The 17797-nt window shown below is 50.3% G+C and overlaps 1 protein-coding gene across 1 annotated transcript; it reads right to left on the reverse strand.

Moving 5' to 3' along the window:
• Nucleotides 1–3719: 3719 nt before the first annotated feature.
• Nucleotides 3720–17550, reverse strand: SLC34A2 (solute carrier family 34 member 2; the record flags this gene model as incomplete). The annotated part of the gene is made up of 13 exons (XM_080667727.1): nt 3720–4346; nt 5634–5758; nt 5850–5966; nt 6351–6518; nt 6690–6810; nt 7168–7263; nt 7980–8175; nt 9268–9379; nt 10277–10420; nt 11790–11918; nt 12944–13078; nt 13181–13295; nt 17422–17550. 13 exons carry the CDS (start codon nt 17548–17550, stop codon nt 3720–3722), a joined length of 2214 nt encoding a protein of 737 aa, XP_080523853.1.
• Nucleotides 17551–17797: the final 247 nt, after the last annotated feature.

Genomic DNA, 17797 nt, shown 5'->3' on the forward strand with positions numbered 1-17797 from the left:
AAATGCTTGTTGCCTCTCACTTTGCCATTTTATTTTTAGGTTAATATATACCTAATATATATATTTATTTATTTATTTATAATTATATAATATATAAAATATATAAGATACATACATATAAAATTTCTATAAATATTTCTTACCACCCAGAAATGTTAACATTAGTGTGTGTATGTGTGTGTAGAAAATGGAGGATAAGTAGGGTGGGGGGCTAGGGAGGAGGAGTGAGGAGGAGGAGGAGGAGAATAGTAATGAGGAAGAGAGAGAGGCTTAATTTTTTCTCTTTGCTGGGGCAGAGTTCTTATAAATAGGATTTAGCGATCACCTGCATCAAAATTGTGGTTGCTATGCATTTTTTAAAAAAATGCAGACTCCTGCCCGGCTGGTATTGCTCAGTGGTTGAGCATCGACCCATGAACCAAGAGGTCACCATTCGATTCCCCATCAGGTCACATGTCCAGGTTGTGGGCTTAATCCCCGGGCGGGGGGGGGGGCGTGGAGGCAACCGATCAATGATTCTCTCTCATCCTTGATGTTTCTATCCCTCTCTCCCTCTCCCTTTGTCTCTCTGAAATCAATAAAAACCTATTTTAAAAATGCAGATTCGTGGCCCTCAAGCTACTGAAATGCAGTCTCTGGGAGGAGCCTGGAGTTCCACAGCTGAGAATATTCTGGAACAAGTGCTTCACAGAAGTCACTCTGGGGAGGGGTGGGGGTGGAGGGGACTTTTTGTGGTGAAAACCCTCCTCAATGCTTATCCCAGGCCTACCTGGGCATCTGCAGTTTTGAAGAAAGAGTTCCATTATTCTTCGCAGGAAAGAGTAAGTGTGCTGCCTTGGCCTGCTGGAATGTTCGCAGATTTGGGCCTTCCTCCCTGGACATCGGGGATAGAGTGTTTGGAGATCCCTGGGGCTGCGGGGAGGGGAAATTGAGGCTGAGATCTGAGAGGGGGCTGGTTGAGCACCAGGGAGGTGAGCCGAGGAGAAAGCCGGACATTTGCAATGCCCGAGGACAGAATTCCTAGAGACTCACATTAGTGGGAGCACAGCAGGACTCAAGTACAAGGTGAGTGTGTCAGGTCCCCGAGGCCATGCTTTCCATTCAAACCAGAACTGTCTTTGCAGGAAACAAAAGAACACGAGAAGCCCTACCACATCCTTTCTCACTCTTCCTTACTTTTGTGCATGAGTCACCTGCCCAGGCTGGAAATGATTTTGAAGCAAAGGCAGCCGCAGCTCCTCCCCTTCTCTCTTCCTTACTCCTCAGTGAGGTCAAGTGTCCGTACAATGTGAACGCACCAGGGAATGAAATCAAACAACTGCGTGAGTTCTGTGCAATGTTCCTGCTGTTCTAGTAGGAATGAAATACACGGATGAGCCATAAAATACGAGCGATGCGATTTTGCTGATTCTGCATTTAAAACTGGCCTCACGCAACACAAACAGAAAAATCCATGCTAATATTTAAATTTTATAAAGAATAGTCTTACAGATATTTGACGAGTTACAATGGTGTGGGCTTGTGATTTTCTGACCTACGGCTGTGCGAAAGCAGTATGCCTTCTATAGGAACCAGACGTGGACCTCTTGAGTTTGGACCTTATGTAGGAGCCAGCGAGATGCGGGTCCCCGAGCAGTGGTAGCGAGCCACAGCTCTGTCAGCCACACGACCACGAGGGTGAGTAACCAGCCCTCCACAGTCTACTTACTGGGCTGCCAGTGTTTTGTGGAAATTGTGTTGAGCATGTTTAAGGTAGGCGGGGCTAAGCCAGGCTGTTCGGTAGGTTAGGTGCATTAAATGCATTTTCAACTCATAACAAACTTTTAAAAAGTCAAAAAACTAGAAAAAGAGGAGAGGAAAAAAAAAAAAGGACAAGGCCAGAGAGACCACAGAGGAACCTGTGCAGGCGTCCTCAAACTGCGGCCCACGGGCCACATGCGGCCCGCCGAGGACATTTATCCGGCCCGCCGGGTGCTGCTGCCTGTCCTGCTTAGCAGCCGACTCGTCCCGGGCCCGCAGTGCGCATAGGAATTTGTTCATAGTTTTTTTTTTAAACTATAGTCCGGCCCTCCAACGGTCTGAGGGACAGTGAACTGGCCCCCTGTTTAAAAAGTTTGAGGACCCTAGAGCATTACGGTAAGTGAAATAAGCCCATCAGAGAAAGACAAGTACCACATGACTTCACACACATGTGGAATTAATGAGCAAACTGACCTAACAAAATAGAGAGCAGGCAGACAGCTGATGGGGAGCTGCTGGAGGGATTGAGAGGAAAAAAAGAACTACAAAGTCCATGGAGAGGCTGGAGGAAAGGAAAGCTTTCTACCTGTCATGCCTGTAATGGCTCTTTACTCCTGCCTTATTGACCAAGGGGACCAACAAATTATGTAGCTGGCCCTGGTGGTGAGGAGTAACATTTGAGGGGGAAATGGCCTCAAATTTTTAGTAGTAAACAGTTCCAGGAGGACTTACTTCCCTGTAATCGAAAGCAACACATTCTTTCGGGGGTTGATCATCTTTATTTTTCCCTTCCCACAACCAGTTAAAAAAAATACAATCAATACAGGTACAAGGATCCAATATGTGGAGTGCAAAAAGGGCCGCAGCCCCGCGCAGGCTTAGCTTTTGTATTTACAGGGAGGCACGGGCAGGGCTAACAGAGGCGTGTTGAAAAGCCAGCATTACAAAATACAGAGAGTCTTGTTTCCCTTGACATTGCCAAATGAGAGCCCCAAACAAGTCCCATTACTATTACTATATAACTTATAAAAACGCTGTACAGGTGCACGCTATAAATATGGCGTAGAAACGGCTGTTAGTTAGGGAACTGGTATCTACATGGGGGAAGGCCAGGGGAGGGTTTGGTTTGGTGTCCCGGCCTGTCATGACGGATGTGCTGTGGCATAGTCCCCCCTGCCCCCGCTTCCCGGACCTGGTTGAAGCTTCCTCTCCAGGGAGAACTAGAGGTGAGGAGTGTGGAGGGCAAAGGGGTAAATACAGCTGGAGCTCTAGAAGGCACAGAGGGCATGTGGGGCAAACAGGAGCGCATCCCTTGGACCCACAGACACACACGGACCCTGCTGCCACCTGATCTCAAGAGGCAGCAGGTGGATTAAAGTGCATCCTGGCTCCCTCTCTCGGCAGCTTCTGTGTGGCTCCCATCCTGGAAACTCAAAGAGTCAGCAGGTAAAATGCTTGTTCTAGCCAGACCTGCCCAGGTGAGGGAGCCTTGGGGAGCACTGGGAAGAGAGCAAGGCTCTGGGGAGAGGACACCTGGCAGGCAGCTGCTCTGGGTTGCAGCCAGGCTTTGGTAAGGGAGAATTTTATCACAATAAGAAAAGCATATGTGTATGTGTGTGTGCATCTTTGAAAACTTTCCATAAATTCCTCCCTTGGGACTTCAGAAGATGGTTACGTCTGGGAATAAGTCCCATTGGCCAGCCCATCTGTGTGCAGGAGTGGGTGGGTGGGTGGGTGGAGGGGATCCGTTATCTAGCCAGGCGTCATTGTCTAATTCTCTTTCTGCACCTTCCTGGGAGTGGGAGACCCAGAGAGCAGGGGCGGAGACAGAGCGACCATGCAGGCTGACACATGCGCAAAGGGGAACGAGAGTCAGAGCTGATGTTTATGCCATTTCTCAGCAAAGTGGAGAATGGCGTTGCAGAACCAAGGAGGGAGCAAGGGAGACTTGGGCCCCTCCTCCTGCCTCGGGGCAGCCCCTACAAGGCTGTGAGGCTGGAAGTGGTGTTCGTGTTCAGGGTGTCCACTTGGGACTTGGAGACCCCTTCCGGGGCCTCCACGACCATGGAGATGCTACGAAAGGACTCGGGGACCTTGATGTGGATATCCTCCTCCTCCTCCTCGGGCTCCTGGCAGCACTTGCTGCAGCGGCAGCACCTGGGGCAGCAGAGCGAGCAGCAGAAGCGGCAGCAGATGCGGCAGCAGCAGCAGCAGTTCCTCATGCAGCAGCCGGTGGCCAGGGAGACTGCGATGTCCCAGGGCTTCAGCGAGCGCATGCACAGGGGCAGGAAGTTCCAGGTCTGGAACACCTTGGGCAGGATGCGAGGGCAGCTGGCCTGCAGGAGCTTGAGCACCACCACCAGAAGGATCACGAGGATAATGGGCACCCCCACGCCCACCAGCACTGGCCACCCAGCCAGCGAGAGGCCAAACACGGACAGTGGGACCAGGAAGAATAAGATGACCAGGTAGAAGACAGCAAACCAGCGGTACTTAGCTGAGATATTGCCCAGCCCCTTGGCCAGGCGGATGGGTAGGCGGGTGAACGGGATTGGGTACCACAGAAGGATACCCGTGATGTTGAAGAAAAAGTGGCACAGGGCGATCTGAAACACAAGAGGTTGAACAGGTGAATGGTCTGTCTCATGGTGGTGGTGGTGGTGGTGGTGGTGATAGTGGTGGTGGTTGGGGGGGGGGGGGGGCGGGCGGGAGGGAGTAAAGGGGTGTCACCTAGCTGGCTGAGGTAGTAGAGTCAAGGGGCCTGTATTGCCTGAGGGCCTGCCATGTGTCAGGTTGAGGGAGGAATGTGGTGGGGGGGGGCGCCAAGGGGGGGGAGTTTGACCAGTTGAATTACAGCAGTTTTCAGAGCCTGAAGTCCTTTAGGCAAACTAATAATGAACTTCATGCATGTGCCCACTGCTAGCCTGTGTGTTGGCCCTGCAGTTTCCAGCTGAGCAGTTAAGAGCTGGAGGGGCAGAGGGGAAGTCTTGCATGATAGCTGAGTCCCTTGGCTCAATGCCCCATTCTAGGGAGAGGGGAGGGAAGGAGGAATGGGGACAGTTAGCAGCATCAGCAGCTGACGTTTATAATGTTTACTATGAGCGAAACAACTGTTCTAAGCACGTTATGTGGATTCCTTCAATCCTCAAACAATATCCTATGAGGTGGCTATCAATATTGTCCCCATGTGATATTAGCAATAACGGAGGCACCATGGGGTTAAGCTTATTTTCCCAAAGTCAAACAGATGAGAGAAGGTAGAGGTGGGTTTCAAACCCAGGAAGCCTGACTTCAGAGGCCACTCACTGTCCTATGTCCTCCCACAAGGTGCCAGGCATCATGCTAGGGACTTGAACCAGCCCTGGCTAATACAGTAGACACATGTGGCAACTGAGCACTTGAAATGTGGCTACCTCAAAGACTTAGTCCAAAAGAGAATGTAAAATATTACATTTTAAAAATATTGATTACATGTTGAAATGGCAATGGGTTAAATACATCATTAAAATTGATCTTCCTGTGGTTTTTTTTTCACTTTTTAAATGTAGCTACTAAAATTTTCAAATTACATGGGTGACTCACATTTGTATTCTACACTCACATTATATTTCTATTGGACATCATGGCTTTAGCCAGAACCTCAGATCTTCATAAATGTCTATGATTCCAAAATACTCTTTCTACCTCGATCAAGTGGCCATCTCACTTTTGTTTAATCAACTGCCAGTGATGGGCGTCTCACTGCCTCTCTAAGGAGTAGATGGCTTCTCCTCCACATTACCATTTTAGACTTAAGAGAAGCAGGGCTCTTGTTAGAAACCATCTGCTTGCAAGACCACAGATATTGTTGCATCCCACCCATAGAGCCCCTGTCCCACACAGCATTTCCTAACCTGGAGTGAGCTCCTCAAGGTCTTGCCTGGACTGGCCAAAGCGGCCATGATGGCAGTGGTGGTGGTACCGATGTTGGCCCCCAGCGTGAGTGGATACGCCCTCTCAATATTTATCACACCGACACCTGGGGGAAAATACAAAGTCCATAACATCAGTCCCAGAGGATGACAGGAGATGGTAACAGTGCCAGAGGCAGAAGCCAGCGAGAAACTCACCGATCAGTGGGGTCAAAGTAGACGTGAACACTGAGCTGCTCTGCACGATGAAGGTCATGCCTGCCCCCACTAAGATAGCCAGGTAGCCAGTCAGCCAGGAAAAGGGGAAAGGGAAATCTGGAAGACAGAAGGAAAAGTGATCTGTCACAAGCCTTCTAGGAAGGCATGGGATGGAGGCCTGGGGAGGCACCTCCACAGGACCAGAGTGGGTGCACGTGCTAGGGTAGGAAGGATGGTTTCACAGTTCTGGATTTGAGCTGGCTTTCTCAGGACCTTGCAAACATGCGATCCAAGTTTGTTCTTACTCCCCAGGTCCCACCCAAGACACCAAGAAAGATTTCAAGGGCCAAGAGTGTCTTAGCTTCTGCAGCTTCTCAAATCCAAAGATAAAATCCATGCAGAGGCCACTGCTAGATAAGAATCTAAAGGAGCTTCCCTGAGGTGGCAACAGTGATGCCACCCCTAGAAAGCCCCAAATGGGGGGGGGGGCAGTTCACCTACCAGTGTTGATGGTCTTCTTGATGACAACAGCTACTTGCCCCTCAAGCACAGAGGCCAGGAGCTTGACGATCATGATCAGACAGCCACAGAGCACCAGCAGGGAGGTGACCAGCAGGATGATGCCAACAACAAGATCCAGGAGGTTGGCATTCACAAAGATGTGCTGGCCTGAAGAAACCATGGTAAGTCCTTATTAGAAGAGCATAGAGTCCACCAAGCCACAGATTGTTATTTAGGCCATAGCTTATTCCTTCTGTCTTATAGTGACAGAATCTTGGTTGTTACCACCAGCACCCCAGACAGCCCATTCCAGTGGCTGATGCTCTGAGTTCTACTCACACTTGGCAATATTCTCCCGGTGGGTCACATTCTTGATGGTCCAGGTATGGAAACCATTTGTCCAACAGAGGTCGGAGGAGGTGCAGTTCTGAATCGAGGGGACGGTGACATTCATCTGAGTCTAGATGGCAAACATAACACTCAATTTTAGTGGGGAGAAGGGGGAGACCATGGTCTCTCCATAAATGGGGACAGAAGCAGCCAGAAAGTCGAGGGACATGAAAATAATGCCAAGTGAAGATAATGTATCTGTGTTGTGGGATGGGGCAAACGGTTCTCTCCATTCTACTGCATTCTCTCTGTCCATCCAGCATGCAAGGACTTATTTCCTTATGGACTCTCACGGGCCAGTTTTGATTTTTCAGGAGTCCCCAATTTTCTTTTGCCTGACCTTTTATTTTCCCACTTCGAATGAAAGAATTTGCTTAAAGTACAGATGAAAGAGTCCACCCACCCACCAATATTCTTAGAAACTTACCACGTTGGTCAAAGTTTTGCACCAAATCTTGATCAGACTCTTGTTCTGAGCTGCTGGGTCATTCATTGCAATCTGGTTGATAACCTTTTTATCCAGCTGAGGAAGGCAATAGACAGAAGAGAGTCAGCACATGCTCAGCACGAACATGGGAGGGACTCGCAGGGGCTGCTGAAAACAGGACCTCAGAGGAGGTGAACAGACGGTGAGGCCCTGCAGAGGTGAGCTGGGACTCACCCTGTCAGCACCTAGACATCAGCAAGTACTTGATAAATAAATGAGTGAAGATGTGAATAGTGAACTGGTGCCTACAAAGCGTGTAGGTATTCACAGGGTAACGGAATGGCAGAGAAAACCAGAAGTGAGAATGAGAGGGCAAGGTCTAAGCTGGCCCCTTCTCCAAAGGCAACATTCACAAAGCCTTCTTTCATTTTAATAATATGGACAGACTCTGGTGACCAGAGGGGAAGATGGATGGGAAGGGCAGTAGCCTTTCTTTTTGGCTAGAAGTAGGATAATACTTTGCCAGTGATCCCACTGGTGCTGAGGTCAGTAGTGAGACCAAAGTGGCCCTAGGTGTCCAGTGGGGAGTGCTTGAGCCTTGAGAAAACTCACCATCTCCCTCCAACCTCCAACACAACACACACGTTGAGGTCAAGGAGACAAGAAAGGTCCGTTACTCTCCCTAGTATTTCCCCAGTTTCCTGGCTATTTTCAGAAGCAGCCAAATAGCGGTGTGCAGAGACTCCTTCCTGTCCATCCCCGGCTGAGTGGGGTGAAGGGCAAGGGGGAGGGAGTTGGCACTTGGCCCTTACCTGGATAATTTGCTTTGTAAGGGGATTCGTGATAACTTTCAGAAGTTCCGGGGCATCTTCTCCGCTTTTGAAATGGAAGGAGTCCACTATCAGGTTGGTCAGGACCTCCAGGTAATGGGTGGAGACCTCCACGGGCAGGAGCACCAGCACGGAGAGCCAGTTAAAGAAGTCGTGGACGGTGGCCCCTGCAAAAGCCCTACAGAAGGGAACCCCGAGCCAACAGCCAGATTAGTCAATGAGCAAGTGGGCACCAGTCTAGGAAGGTCAGTCTATTAAAATATCTCCAACAGGGGTGAGCAAGGTCAACCACATTCCTATGAGCAGGCACCACCATAGATCACATGCTTATGTTTATATGTCATGGGTCATCCAGAGGCAAAAGTTCATCTAACAGCAAAAAGAGCCCAAAATCTGGATAAGAAAACCTTGAATCCCAGCCATGCCCCTCGGCAAAGTTACTTAGCCTCGTTGCATCGCTACATTAATAAAATGGGGCATAGGAACGCCCACTTGGCTTCCTGAGAAGATCAGATTAGCAAAACACCCTGGTAGTGTTTCATCTACTACTGCTGCCCCCAACCAGCCTGCCCAAGGCCATCTGCCTGACCCACTGCATGAGCATCACACAGACAAGCTGAAAACTGCCTCTCCATCTTAGTAGGTTAAAAACAAAAAAACACAAAAAAGCTGTCACCTGTTAGAAGAGAGGCCAGGAAATGTGCTTACTTTTTACATTAACCTTTTGGAAGGAAAGGGTTCCCTTTGCCTGGTTCCAGCCCGCCCCATTTCATATCTCACACATCCACATCCACAAAAGCTACATTTTGCCTTTCAGTAGCAGGCGAGTGAAGAACAAAGAAAAAGTGGCATGGGTTGAGCTGGCCAAGAATGAAAGCTTCAGGTTATAATTATTTCTGACTAAGCAGGACAGGCAACCACAACCTAGCTGGCCTTGTCTTAACCGCACCACGCTGCAAGTAAGCTTCTAGCTTGGGCTTGCATTTAGGGAACCCTGACTCTGTGCCAGGCACCTTGCTAAGTGTTTACCTGTACGATTGTGTTTACTCCTTTAGACAATACAGTGATGGTGCCATTCCCATCCCCCCTGTGCAGATCAGGGGGCTGTTTCCATTTGTGAGCCCTACCCTCAGCTGCACTCCGCTATGGCCAGGAATAAGCGATCCAGGACTGACAAGCACATTCTCGGTGGCGATCTAAAGGTAGCTATGACAAGCTGGCCAACACCGAAGGGCCTGTTGGTGGCAAGGGCTGGTTCTGAGCCTCCTACCTTCTGAACACATTCCGGTCTCCTGCCTGCATGAGCGCCACGAGGGTGTTGGTGATCGAGGTCCCAATGTTGGCTCCCATGACAAAGGGGATGGCAGTCCGCACCGTCAGCACTGGGTAGAAAACAGGAAGTCAGCAAGCCAGCGAGTGTAGATAGGCAGCCTGGCCAGGTTCCTGATGTGCCCCGGGCAGGCTGAACCCATCAGGCTAGCCGCTGCCTAGAACTGCAGCTCTTCACCTGTATGCTCCTTGCAAAGAATCGGATAAAAGCTAGGGCAACGCATAGAGAAATACAAACATGGACCAAAAAGACTTTTTAGCACATAATTCCAGGGAATCCACAGACCCCCAAGAAACCCTTCGTGAGCTCTGCTTTAAAGTGTCTTTCTCAATTCCTCAGATGCAAGGCCACCTTGAAGGAGACTAGAAAACAAATAACAAACATGGCAAATTCCTTTTTCTAAACAAGATTAATATAGTGCCACAATGTTCTGGCACATAAGTATTTTAAAGAAGTAATATCTTTTTCTAATTGTGCCCAGAAAAGGCTCTAGTTAATTTTGGCTAAAATGCTGGTTTGGGTTGAAAATTCATGTGTTCACACTTGTCCCACTCAGGGAATCTGTCTCCACTCTCAGGTTCAAGTTTGGAATGGCAGCTGCTAGCCACATATGACTCCTGACCCCTTAAAATACAGCTAGTGCAACTGAGCAGCCGGGCTATATATTTTTCAATTAAAACCAATTAAGGTTAAATAAAATTAAATAGCCACATATGGCAAGTGTCTGCTGGAGCGGACAGCACAGATCCAGATAATTCAGGGTCTATTCTCAGTCTGGGCTACGGATATAGAAACAGGAGGCTGCCTGAGGTTCAGGTGAACACATCATAGTAGGACAAGGTGGGGAGGTCATGGTGACAAGCCTGGACACGGGCAGAGTAAATCCCGGGCTCCCAGCTGCAAGGGAAATGCCTGGAATACATCTGGGTTCATGGGTAACTGGACTCACGTGAGGAGGCCACCATGCTGACGATGATGGATGTGGAGGTGCTTGAGCTTTGCACCATGGCCGTCACCAGCACCCCGATCATCAGTCCCGCCAGGGGGTTGGACATGATAGAGTTGTTGCTGAAGAACTTCCCGGCCATTTTTCCTGGAAAAACAAAACAAATCATGATCTCATGATAGGGGGTTAGGTGGGCACCACGTGGCCAACATTGGCTGTGGGTTGTGGATCTCAGCCTCCAGCCCTGCTGGCACCTGTGGTAGCTTGCTCCTTCATGCGTTTCCCCTGCCTGCCTTGATGCCAGGAGACATGCCCCACTCACCCCCCAGACCCTGTTCCTCTTGTGGCTTCATCCTGCACCCTCCTCCCTTTCTTCAACCACTAGCCTTCTGATCATGAACCTGGCCTCAACTCTGTACTTGGCCCTATGGGTGCCAGTGAATTTCCTGTCTCAATTCCTGCCTCATGAATTGGGGTGTATTCCCCATTCATGAGATTTGTCCTCCAGGAGTGGATCTTCTCATCTATCCACTCTCCCTCCCCCAAGCCCTAGCCCCAGCCCCAGCCTGTAATTGAATGCCGGATGTGTCATTTCTGTGTGTGCCTGAAACCACCAATCCACTCCCCAATCCATTTTATAAAGAAGACTGAAGCCCAGAGAGTGGAGGTGACTTGTCTGAGATATTCAGAGCAAAGCCCCTCGCTGCTATTGCTTCGGACCAGGGGGACCAGAAGTGGCATCCAGAAAGTTAGTAAGCCACTTACCCCAATTCTCCCAGGTCACAAAGATGAGTTCTCAAGAGAAGCACCAAGGGGTGCAAAAATCCATGTGCCAGGTGTCACCTAGACCTGAATTTGAATGTTGTTATGCCAGTTACAGGCTGTGAGCCTTAGGATCTCTTTGAGCCTTGGCCTTCTCCTCTGTAAATGGGAAGGGCTTTGGGAAGGAATGTTGAAGACAGTGCCCCCTGAAAATGCCCGGACCCAGGAGGCATTCAAAGTGCTAGCTGTCAGTGTCGTCGCCCATTTTGGATACAAAGGTGACCGAACCTGTGGTGATTTCACACTTCACGGCCATGCTGGGCCATGCTCAGCGCTGGATGAAGGTTCTCCCAGTCTGGGGAGGACCCCTGTCCTTCTCCAGCAAAGGTCCAGCTTTTGATTCCCTTAGTAGCTTTGGCCTAAGATGATTCTCATCCAATACTCCCCTCAGATAGGGGTCCCCAAGAAAGAAGAGATCCCTTAGATAAATCTAGGCCAAACAGCTTCCTGTCTAAGGTTTGTGGACAAACACAAGGCGCTGGATGCCTGGAACTGGCTCCAGCCCTGGCTCCTGGCCTAAGCCACCTAAGCCAGTCAGACTTCTGTAGGCCTCGGTTTTCTCCTCTGTAAAATGGGAGATGAGCTGAGGTGGCTCCCAGCCTTAAAATGCAGCTGGAGCGGGCTTGATGCCTTGTGAGGATCTGAACCAAATGAGAACACCCTTACCCCAGCCCTTCAACCCTTCCATCCATACCTCCAACCAGCTGGAAGGCACTGCTGAGCACATCCAAGGAGCACACGAATAGGTAGAGGAACCCCAGGAGCAGAAGGAACTTCCCGACCCCTTCCAAGATACACAGAATCTTCCCTTCTGTGTCTCTCTCTGGGGGAGGGAAAAAGCACAAAGACTTTTAATATCTGAAACCCTGAGGAGTTTGGCAATGAACTCTGAACAGCCCCCCCCCCCCCCCCGGCTCCCCCTTCCCCAGCCAGGGGCCTGTGAGCACTTATGGACAGCAAGGCCCAGAGATGGTGGGCAGCTGTGGCTGCAGTTTCAGAGAAATCACCACTATCGCCCACTTAGTTGAAACCCCTGAAGTGTCTCCACAGGATGTGCACTGGGGAGGAGGGGTTCGGTGTTGTCTGGGACAAGCAAAGCAGGCTCCATGCTCAGCTGAGCCCATGTCACTGAGCGAGGCGGTGAAGAGCACTTACCACCCGCTAAGTGTGGGGTCAGAGATAATGGCTCTCCTAAGCTCCTCTGAACAGCACAGACTATTTTCTAGGATGTGGCTGCAAGGTAGCAATCACGGCCTCCATTTGGGGAGGGCTTGGGCAATGCTGCGCCCTTGATGGCTATTTTCTCCACTCTTAAAGTGGTTCGAACCACCCCCACTCTCCCACCCCCCTGAAAGCTCCCTTCCCCTCCCAGTCCTGCGAGCCACAGATCACCTTACACCCTGAACCAGGAAAATAGTGCAACATTTGCTTGCCCGGCTATGCTGGCTATACTACCTCTGTCTTCCAGAAGGCTTCTCTGATGCTTGCATTTAGGGGAGGGGACCCCCCCCAAAAAATCCAGCTTTCAGAGCAGGGACCCTAACTGCTCACTGCTGCAGCCACAGCACCTTGACAGTACCCAGGAGCTGGTCAGCACGCAATGGATAGTCATTAAGGAGCAGCACCGTGTCCAGCCTGGTTATAACCCCAGCAATGACACATTTGCCGAATGAACGAAAGAAACTACAAAGGATTCCCCAAACATCACTCCGTGCTTTCACTCCACGCCTCCTAGACTGTCGGGTGACAACCCTGGCCGGGCCCATTGTTCGAAGGGCATCAGGACAGTGGAAAGGGAGGCGATGCTGTAACGGTGGTGAGCTCACTCCCTTGCCCATCTCATGTTACCTGACCACTTGATCCCCTTGTGCTGAAGCTCGGGCAGGTCCCAGGGGTCTTCAGTGTCGGTGGGCTCCTCTATCAGGGTGGCGGTGGAGTGGGATGGCTGAAGTTCAATCTTGGTTTCAGAGGTCCCGGCGACATCTGGCCAAACAAACGACAAAGGCCAGGAGAAAGGCAGGATCAGTCCCGTGTCTCTTGGGGTCCCCACAGGAGGCCCCTTGGGGCTGGATGAGCGGCACTTACTTTTGTTGGGCTCCTTTCCTTTTCCATCTGTGGGGGGCTGTTGGCTCGTGATGCCTTCGATGTATTTACCTGGGTTGGGCTGGGCATTTTCCACCTCAGGCCAAGGAGCCATGGTCTGTGGGTGGGAAAACAGAGCTTAAAGGAGCAGCCACTGAAAGGAGGTCATTCAGATGTCATGGCAGGGAGAGTCAGCAGCTGCAAGACTTGGGGGAGTGGATGAGTGTTGTGCTCACACCTCTAAGTGTGGGCTCTTCGGCGCCTTATTACACTCCTCTGCAGGCCTCCTTCAACCACTTCTTAACGTGTGCTTCCATGCCAGCCTCAAATCTCTATTTCAGTCTACCCATCTTTGATTTCCCTACTCCCTGTCTCGTCCTCTGTCTTGACTGTCCCCTTCAGTCAGAAAGAGGATGCAAACTCATCTACCTTCATTGATTCTCGGTCTGCCAAGTCCTCATGATCCTCCAAGGTGCCCCCAGTGGACTTAACATATAGGCTCATATACATTTCACCTGCTTTTACCAACCATCATGTCTTCTGCGATAAGCAAGACACATTGGACCTGGTTCAAACCCTAGAGGTGCCCCTTAGCAGAGGCTGTGTGCTTACTCAAGTCCCTTTATGCCTCCGAACATCAAGTGTCGGTTTCCCCTTGCATAGAGTGGGGGAAATTCTATTTTGCAGGGTTATGAGGTTAATGGTGATGATGCCTAGGAAAGTGCCTGGCACCAAGCAGGCATCCAATACATAGTAGCGATTATTACTGTGCCATGCTGCCTGGATTAATGTCAGACCCTGTTCTTTCCAGGCTTCCTTCCTCCGAACCCATTTCCCTGGCAAAGGCCTTCTCAGTGACATGGAATGGAAGTGTGGCTCCTGACACACCTGGAAGTCCCCCCTGTGGTCCTTGTCCTACTCACACAATGCAACCCAAAGGACTGGAACAAACAAGTCACACAAGAGGAAGCACAAGTGGCTACAAATAAGAGTTCAGCCTCATCAGTAACCCAATATGTGCAAATTAAATGAGTAAAAATAAAATTTTCTGTATAATATATGTTACACTGGAGAGGATGCAGTAAGATGAGCACTATAGGCAATGCTGGAGAACATTTGGCAAAATAGCTAAAGAGCCACCCATTTTACACAAATCTTGACCCAGTCATCTGACTACTAGGAATTAGGGATTGAGGATTTTCCCTGAGACCTGCCTGACACTGATCGCCTCTTTGAAGGGGGTTTTGTCTCATTCTTTGCATCCTCGGGGTCTGCAGCTCTGCCTGGCGCATGGCAGTGCTCGGAAAACATATGCAGACGGAATGAACGTGATGTAGACCAGAGCCCTTTGCTGCACTGTCAGAGAGTAGAATGTAAATAGGGAGTTCAACTGTGGTGCATCCATTCAGTGTAGTAGCATGCCGTTAAAGAGGTTATAAAGAATCAGAACAACAACAACAACTATAAGATACAACAACAGAAAGCCAAGAAAATTGTGAATAAACGGCAATTTTTGTCCCATTCACAGCACTTCAATCAGGACCCAGAAATGTTCCATGGGGTTCAGAGTGGATGGTGGGATTGGGTGATTGTTATCTTCTTCCATTGGAAATTTCTAAATTTTTAAGATACAGCCCAACCCCCAAATCCACAAAGGTAAGACGGTTCAGGGATACCTGTACTGTTACTCATATTGATAAAGCTAGGAGTTGCTCCAAAGGCTTTCTCCTAACACCACACTCCTGACCCAGCTGTTCCTCCCCCTGCCTCCCCAAGGCCACACTCCAGCATGCTCTCGCTACCTGCCACAGGAGCCGAGAAGAGTAAAGGCATCTACACTGAGTGGCCAGATTATTATGATCTCTGAACGCATAATAATCTGGCCACTCAGTGTATGTTGGCAGTTCTGATACCCAGAAAGGTGCTTCTGATGGCTGAGCATGAGGCTAGGGTTATATCACACACCTACTCCTTTACTTCACACCACTAGTCCCTCCATTCCATCTGGCTGTGTTAATAGTCCTTTTGGCTCACATTCCTGCATCCACCGGTGCACCCCATGCCAAGAGGAAGTCTTGCAGGCTAAGGAGAGGAAACCTCTTGGCTCTTCTCAGACCTGGGTAACAGGGAAATGTAGGGCACCTGGCAGTCACCCAACCCCTACACTCTGCTTTGTTTGGGTCTTTCCAACCCGGACCTGTTCTGGGGCTGCCTGTGCTCGGCCCAAGGACATCTGAAAAGGTGGGGAGAGGAGGCATGAGGCAGCATCCTGCAGACAGACCAGGACACCCACACCTCCTCCCCCTGGGCGTGCACTGTGCCAGGCACTGCTGCAAGCCTCGTACACAAGTTAACCTCGTGCATCTCTCCCGCACTTCAAGGGACTCTATTTTCTTACACTTTGAAAAAATGATCAAGACTTCAAAAATTCCCAAGAGGCTGATGACTACTTTTCTTTAGCTTCCTTTAGCCACCACAAGGCAAAATAACCCCAAGGACCTGGTCGTGGTGGGAGGGAGGGGTGTGGGGCAGGTGACAGGGAAGCGATTGGCCTGGTTTTATGTTGTTGAATGGCTTTAGACTTTTGATGTGCACTAATAGGATTTTTAAAGACATTTGCCCTCTCTTTGAAGTAGGGCCCCATTACCATACCACCCTCCCCGTGTACCTTAAATTTGGATTTAGAACATTTTACATAAATCCTGTAATTATAACTATATCAATTATTTTGCATTGCATTGGGGAGGGGTTAAAGGGCTAATTTATAATAATAAACATTTAAAACACACTTCAATCATTTCTGCAGCCCTCTTTTTGAACTCTTCTGCATATTTAAAATCCATTGGGATGACTTAACTCACTGGGACAGCCTGCTTGCTCCCTGCTGATATAGCCATTCTGTCCCCAGGATGGGGGTGGGATGGGATGGGAGGAGGGGGGTGAGGAAGGTGGGGTGGAAGGTGGCTGCCTTCTTTCTTAAGGTGAACTCAGGCTATTTTTGTCAACTTTGTGTCTAACAGTAATAACCCAGAGGTCTTCTCACCACTGGGGACTTCCTTTAATGAGTGGTTGAGTGATTTGGGGTGGATTTTGGAGGCATGCCCTCCTTGCCGGCAGATCATTATCAGCTGGTTGGTTGGCACAAACCAAGAGATTCAAACACGTTTAACACTCTGAAACAATGGTCTCCTAGGAGGCACAACTTTGCAAGAATTCCCAACAAAGAGCAGGCCAATGAACTCCAGCATAGGAGGGCTAACACAGAAATCGCTGGGTGAACCCAACACACAGCGGGGGAGGATTGCATGTGATGAAACTGACAAGCTGCCTCCTTGCTAAAGAGCAGGCGAGGTTCTACTCTGGTTCACCTCAGTGCCAGTGACCCAGGGCAGGCATCTCCCAGGGGATCTGAAGACTGAATTAACGCCAGTCCACCGGCCGCCCTCTTTCTGGCCTGGAGAGCCTGGGTGTCTCGCCCCCTCCTCCCCCACCCCCCCAAGCTGCACCTGTGCACATCTATCTCCTGGTTAGCCATTTCCCTGGTTATCTGGCCTGACACCCTCAAAACATTGAAAAATTGTGGGCTCTGTTGTCCCAAGACAAGATGAAGGACCGGCCAGCCCTCCCCTGATTCCGGCCACCTGCCCCGATGAACAAGTTTGCACTGTACCTTGCAGTCACTTTAGAGAAAGAACAACTTAGCAGTGGAAGTCGAGCTGGGTAGGGGGGTGGCCGGGTGGGGGTGTGCAGCATTGGACAACCACACAGACCTAGAATTTCATCTCACATCTCAGATGCCTGTTCTTGTAAGGAGGGGAAGCAGAGGCCCAGCGACTGAGAGACCTGCCTTGGGTCACACAGAGAATCAGTGACTAAACAGAGCGCCTAGCCCTCCTGATGCTGCATTATACTTCCATTCCCTGCCCCCTTTTCCTCCCCAAAACCAGGAGCCCTAACATAATCTATAATTTTAGAACTTCCCAAGTGTGGCTCATTCATAACTGCCAGTAGCAGGAGTGTACTCATAGGAGCTGTAGTAATAGCTATAGCAGTAATGCGAAGAAAGAAATCTGAAAATTTGGAGGTTTATGATTTTTTTTCCCTCTTCCTCAGCCCAAAGCCAGCCAGGTTCCTTGAGGTCAGCATGGAGGGAGAGCTAAAAGAATTCAGTAGTTTAAGGTTCTCTCTCGAGAGTGAGAGTGAGATGGGGGCGGGAAGCGCCCTGGCCGGGCGGCGGTACTCACCAGCGCTCCCTGCGCAGGTAGTGGACCCAAGCAGTCACCCAGGTGCTGCGCAGCGGCCCGGTTATATAGCCAAGGTGTTGCGCAAAGAGGCCGGCGGCAGGGGCTGTCACCACCACGCCCCTCGCACATTCCAGGACCGCCTGTGGCCGCCAGGGCACTGCCTACCTGCTGGCTTAATGAGCCCAACGTGACCTCGCCCGGCTGTGCGGAGGAAAGGAAGGCGGCCAGGCGGCGGGGAGAAATCTCAGCCTTTCCCAGGAGACGGAGGGCAGCGAGCGTGCCCGCGCCCCGTGCGCCCCGTGCGCCTCTGTCCCGGGCTGGCGCGCTTTGCTCCGTCCCAACGCAGGACACAGAAGATCCCAGCACATGGGCGCTA

This window comes from Plecotus auritus (genome assembly GCF_963455305.1).
Source record: "Plecotus auritus genome assembly, chromosome: 1".
NCBI lineage: Eukaryota > Metazoa > Chordata > Mammalia > Chiroptera > Vespertilionidae > Plecotus > Plecotus auritus.